The sequence below is a fragment of the Gavialis gangeticus genome, unplaced genomic scaffold (genome assembly GCF_001723915.1).
Source record: "Gavialis gangeticus isolate Ggan-Ray unplaced genomic scaffold, GavGan_comp1, whole genome shotgun sequence".
Lineage (NCBI taxonomy): Eukaryota > Metazoa > Chordata > Crocodylia > Gavialidae > Gavialis > Gavialis gangeticus.
The window spans coordinates 6,935,125-6,941,333 of record NW_017729023.1 but is presented as its reverse complement, the minus strand read 5'-3'; the positions used below and the strand labels follow the sequence as shown (position 1 = coordinate 6,941,333).

Below are 6,209 nucleotides of genomic sequence, written 5' to 3'. Positions count from 1 at the left end.
CCCCCCCCCCCCCCCAAAACCACCCTTTCAGAGGGCAGGGTTCCACTCAAGGTTTTTCAGTTTGGCAGTTCACTTATCTAACGAAGATGGGCAGTCATCTTTGTGTCTGCTGTATCTCCACAGCTCTACAAAGCAAGAAATAGCTTCTACAATCTTACCTCATTTTCTTTGCTTTCTCTTTCTAGAGCAGGACTGGGCAATTATTTTGGGTGGAGGACCACTTGCTAAGCTTTGGCAATCTGTCGCAGGCCACATGGTTAGCCCTGCCCCTTGACCAAAGTCCTGCCCCCTAATGCTTGACCTTTGTTACCAGAAGTCCCTCCCCTTGTCCCTGGAAGTACTCCTTTCAGCAAGGGGTTGCGCCATCTCTGAACCAGAAAAAAACCATATTATATTCTAAAACGCAAACATCTACAGCACTGGTTATGAATCAGGGGTACATGTACCCCAGGGGGTACGTGAAGCCTCATCAGGGGGTACATGAGATATTTCATACATTGTCTAACAGATCGAAGGGCCTAAAAAAATTAATTTCCCATTGAAAGGGGGTACGTGAGACCAAGGGGTACATTGACTGAAAAAGGTTCAGAACCGCTGATCTACAGTATTCATTAATTTGATTTAAAAAAATATTTTTGTCCCAGTTTACATGTGTTTGTGTAGTGTACATAGAGGTGACTGCACAATAGCTTAAAATGAAGTCTTACTCCTGCATGTTGTGGGGGCTGGGTATAGGTTTGTGGGGGGCTGTGAGTGTGTGGGTATGTGGGGTGAGAGCGCATGTGTGTGTGGATATGTAGGGTGTGGGTGGGTATGGGGTTTGTGGAGGGCTCGGCGCCTGGGGCATGTGGGGGGTCTGCCTGTATGGCAGTGCGAGGAGGTATGGGTGCACGTGTATGGTGGGGTGTGTGTGTGGGACTCAGCCTATGTGTGTACACACACACACACACACACACACACACACACACCGCAGCCCCTTGCTCCCCAGACTGGTGATGCAGCCAGCACCCATGTGGTGCTGGAGCAGGGTGGGGGCAGAGTGTGCAATGACTGGGCGTGGGGCAGGGCTGGGCTGTTCAGTCCTTCTGAGGCTCCCCCTGGGTCCATCTTCCCCCGGCTCTTGTCAGCTCTGACAGGCTGCCAGGGCAGATAAATATTAATTTTCTAAATTTTGTAAATGCTCTGTAGGCCAGATAGAATGGTCTGACAGGCCAGATGTGGCCCACGGGCCAAATTTTGTCTGCCCCTGTTCTAGAGCAGGAGCGAGAGTCTTCCTATGAGCTGCCTTTAGAAAGCTGTATAGCTTTTCTTTCAGTTTAGGAATGTTTCATAGTCTGGCTTTGCAAAAGTGAACACCCCCCCACCCCAGAAAAAAAGTAAAAAAAAAAAAAAAAGGACAGCCTTGGAAACATGATCACAAGATACTTCCAGAGATTTCAAGTAGGACTTCACAGTGTTAAAAGCATTCTGACCTGTTACGGTTTTTTGGCGTTCTTTGCAACATAACAAATGCTCTATTTCTATAGTCAAAAAATGCATGTAACCCAAGAGTTGGCATTTTCCAAGGGGTACCTTGAGTCTATAAAAAGGCTGAGAACCACTGCCCTAATATGTATATTTTTGCGGTGTTTTATTTGGTGTATGAATGTCTAGTCTATATTTTGCAAGCCTATAAATCCCAAGAAATAAAAATGAAAATTTAGTATGTGAAAATCCAAACAAGGATGAGGAATTACTTAATGGGTTTGAATCTGATATCTGATAGACAAAATAATTCTGATAAGATGTGGATAAAATGATAACACTAAATTACCATGTTCTTTCTCTTTTTTTAATTTTTTGTAGCATAGAGTCTGACGTACAAGAACAGCAGGTCAGTAGTTGTTCTCTTTGCCTAATTTTCTAGATTTTCACCACACCTTGTTTCTTGACGCACAAACCTTTATGATCTTCACTCAGGAGTAATCTAAGAGTTTGCAGTTAAAACAGGCTCCCCCTAGTGGAGAGGCTGCTTACTTTAGCAAAATAATTCTTTCAGCTGTCAGCCAGAGAACTTCTCTTACAGTACAACTGCATCCTAACAAAGATGTTGCCACATTAGCTACATCAGTCAGGGGTCTGATTTGTTATTTTAAAAAGTAGACCAAGCCCTATTGTCCAAATTAAATCTTTCTTCTACCCTGTAGAGATGGGTTCAGAAAAGAAACTACACAAACACATTTGGATATTCTGTGTAGTCTGTCCACACAAATAATTTCAGTCAGTCAGGTCTTGCCCTATTTTAATTGTAAGCATCTTTTATTTTGTTTGCTTCCTTAATTTCAAAGCAGAAAACATGTCCAGTTATGTTCTTCCTGCCTTATCTGCCATCCCCAGAACTAAAGAGTCTGTGACTGAGCCTCAATGGACAGCACTGGATGAGTGCTAGCAATAAGACCAACTCACTCTGACATGTGGCACTTGCTCTGCAGGGCTAATGCTTGTGAATGTTATTTTTGTTGGTAAATTTAAATATGATTTGGTAATTCACAGAAAGCAGAAATTGCAGGTAAGATGATGCCATTCCTGTAGTCACTTTCTAAGCATAAACAATCATTAGAACTAATGCAGTGGTAGAGTGTTGCTTCATATACTATCTCAGCATTGTACTGGTGATCTAAAAATGTGAAATGAATGCCACAAGAGCCCAGGTAAAATACGTCTCAGTTGTGAGGATCAGTGTTACAGGCACATGGATAAATGTCAAGGAAGAGAACAGGAGTATTAGGAGAACATCAGAGCTACTTATTGAATTAAGTTGACATGACATTTGGTGTTCTTAAACAAATCCTCCCAGGCTGCACAGCTGGGAACATTTCACTTTAAACGATCCCCATAGCTCTGGGGAGAAAGGGATGTAGGAGGGTGCAATGGCTGAACTGAAAGGTTTACAGTCCTCTGTGCCATAGAGACCAACTAAAGCACAGATTTGTACATTTATGGACAGTCTGGAGGTGTAGCAGGGCCACAGTCAGTGGATCCAAAGATCCTGTACAGGGTTGAAGCAGGTGTTACTGGTACTGCACTGGGGTTTTCTATTGGGTAACCAAATTAAAGAATGGGGTTTTTTTCAATGCTTCATACTTGTTTTTCTTAGGGAGCCTGTTTCTTCTGTCTGTGCAGCCACTTCATGACCTACCTTTGGATTAGTGGGGTGGTTTCAGTGTCCCAAATCAGGATTCTGGTTCTCTGTAAGAGAAACTTGCAAATGAAGACAGTGTTGGTTATACTCAAGTGATTTTGTTTTCTGTCTGTTGCTGGACAGGCTGTAAATATTGCTTCATAAACCAGCAGCGCACCTTGTGTTTTTTCTGAAAGGTTTGATGGAAGGTCCTGTTCACATGGTTGCTCACAACAACTCTTCAGGCAAGGAGCTTGTTTCTTAAGCAAGCTGCCTAGGGAAATGGAGGAGCCCTTTGTGAGGGTGGAGGGTCCCAGTTGCTAGCAGTAATGCTGAAGTGGAGAAAGCAGGGTGAGCAATACCAAGTAATTGTTTCTGTTTCTAATGATGTAGGATCAGCTGTCTGGACCTGGAAACTTGCAGATATGTCAACTGTGCCAAGAGGAAGGCAGCCTAACCAAAAGAAAGGTATCCCATAATGGGGGAAATGAGGGGGGCTTGCATGCCTACTTCAGACAGCCTAATGACATATTCGTTCCCTGCCTCTAATGACATGGGGACCAGAAAATAAAAGTGCTCCTAGGATTCCTCAGAGTCGCTTTCTCTTTGCTGACTCCCCTCCCCCCACTTTCCCCAACAGCACAGTCTTATCCTTTGCTTGATTTTCTTGGTTTCTGCCAGAAAATCAGTCAAAATTTGAGACTGTGAATGTCGGCTTTCTTTTTGTTACTTTATTTTTCCCATTGCTTTCTTTTGCTCCCTCCTTCTGACTCCTTTTTTGTCTTGGTTCCTCTCTTTGCCCTTGCTCTTTCTACCTGGTCATTTCTTCCCCCACTGTTTCTTTCTTCACACTTCTTCCCCTCCTCCCTTCTGTCCCAGCACTTTCCCAAAATTATGGAAATGATGCCAAATGAGCCTGACCTCAGCTAGAGGAAACAGTGTGCCAGTTAGATTAGCTTGCTTTTCTCAAGCCTGCCAGGCCACGTGTCTCATGTAGAGCTAGCGAACTATCCCCAAATGCACCGTAGTATGGAGAACCTGTACTCAAGGGAGATGGAGAATGATCCTACTGTCCCCCACCCTGCTGTAGTGAAGAAGACCTGTCAACAACACTGGGAGATGTACCTAGTACCTCCTGCAGTTGTCATCTTTGCCTGAGGACAGCAAAAATTTGTTGCTGGTTAGAGGGGACCTTGCATTGAACTGCTGTTTGCATAAAGGTGGTGTAAACTGTGCTCTCATCATGAGTACTTAAGACTGAATTTGAAAGGTTCCCCCTCCCACACCTCATCTCCAGGACCTGAACGGACAGTACTGTGCATCCGCTGTAATCCCAGCAATATTGTTCTGCAGGAGACTGAGCAAGGAGTTGCCTTCTTGTCTGTGTGGTGTTGGTCAGGGCAGGGCAGTGCACTAAAGCAGTCATCAGTTTTCAGCAGTTTGGTTCAGGATAGGTCCTTTTAATAATTGAATATAGATTTTTTTCAATTTGCCTTTGGGAAACATTCAGGTTAAGGTGTGCTAATACCACCATTCTGTAACTTCGCAAGTGTATGCAAATGCTTGTTTTTCTGGGTTATATGCACTCCTGTTCGGCAGCTCTGTTTCAGGTGTGTCAAATATACAGCCCAGGGACCAGATTTGGCCCCCCCATGGAGTTGCTGAATCTAGCCCACTGGGCTGTCAGCAGGCCACCAGAAATTGGGGGCCTGGCCAGAGGGAGTGGCTTGCTGCAGAATTGGGAGCCTTTAGGCATTGGTGGACATGGTGATCATCTGCAGGAAGGCAAGCAAGGGCTTAATACAGCTCTGGTTATTCTCTGGCTGCTTTGCCCATTGCTGCTGCTGCAGCTCCAGCTCCTTGGCTGCCATGGACATGTGGTGGTGGTGTGGCAGCTCCAGGATGAGGCATGGAGTAAGAGCTGGAGCTATGCTACTTGCCCTGTGCCAGAGCCAGAGCTGCTACCAGCATTGGCCCATGCCCCATGTCAGAGCTGGAGCTGCTGCCACTGCATGCCCCAGGCTGGATCAAGCCCACAAGGAGCCCTAATGTTCACATCCAGCCAAGGGCACAAGGTGGGCTTGACATTCCTCCTCTAGTTTGTTTATACATCTATGTACAAATGTGTATTTTTTAGGGCTGTGCAAAGCCTTGGTCCCTGATTCGTAGAGATTTGGCGGCCAGATCTCCAAATCCAAACTGAAGTTTGCCAATGACACCAAACTCTGGGGTAAAGCATCCACACCTAAGGACAGGAGGGTGATCCAGGCAAATCTTGACAGGCTCATGAAATAGGTGGACAAGAACCTGATGGTGTTCAACACCGAAAAATGCGAGGTTCTCCAGCTTGGGAGGAAAAACCTGCAGCATGCTTATAGGCTCAGCAGTGCTATGCTGGTTGGCACTACAGATGAAAGGGACTTGGGGTCATGGTTGACCGCAAGATGAACATGAGCCTTCAGTGTGATACTGTGGCTAGTAAAGCGAGCAAAATGCTGGCTTGCATCCATAGATGCTTCTCAAGCAAATCCCGGGATGTCATTCTCCCCTTGTACTCGGCCTTGGTGAGGCCGCAGCTGGAGTACTGCATCCAGTTTTGGGCTCCACAATTCAAAAAGGATGTGGAGAAGCTTGAGAGGGTCCAGAGGAGAGCCGTGCACATGATCAGAGGTCAGGAAAACAGACCTTATGATGAGAGGCTGAAAGTAATGGGGCTATTCAGCCTGAAAAAGCGCAGGTTCAGGGGTGATCTGGTGGCCACCTGTAAGTTTATCAGGGGTGTTCACCAGGATCTGGGGGAATGTCTGTTCACCAGAGTGCCCCAAGGGATGACAAGATCAAACAGTTGCAAACTCCGTTGCGACTGATTCAGGCGGGACAGAACGAAGAACTTCTTCACTCTCTGAGCCCCCAAGGTTTGGAATAGTTTGCTGCCTGAGGCGGTTCAAGCACCCACTTTGAACGCCTTCAAGACACATTTGGATGCTTATCTTGCTGGGATCCTATGATCCCTGTTGGCTTCCTGCCCCTGGGGCAGGGGGCTGGACTC

At 46.0% G+C, this 6,209-nt stretch overlaps 1 protein-coding gene across 1 annotated transcript in view; it reads left to right on the top strand.

Annotated features, from left to right (window-relative positions):
• RUFY3 (RUN and FYVE domain containing 3) overlaps positions 1 to 6,209 on the top strand; it is a 118,831-nt gene that overhangs the window by 108,406 nt on the left and 4,216 nt on the right. Inside the window, 2 exon segments of the mRNA XM_019516771.1 lie at positions 1,846 to 1,873; positions 3,554 to 3,628. Coding sequence (XP_019372316.1) covers positions 1,846 to 1,873; positions 3,554 to 3,628 — 103 coding nt within the window.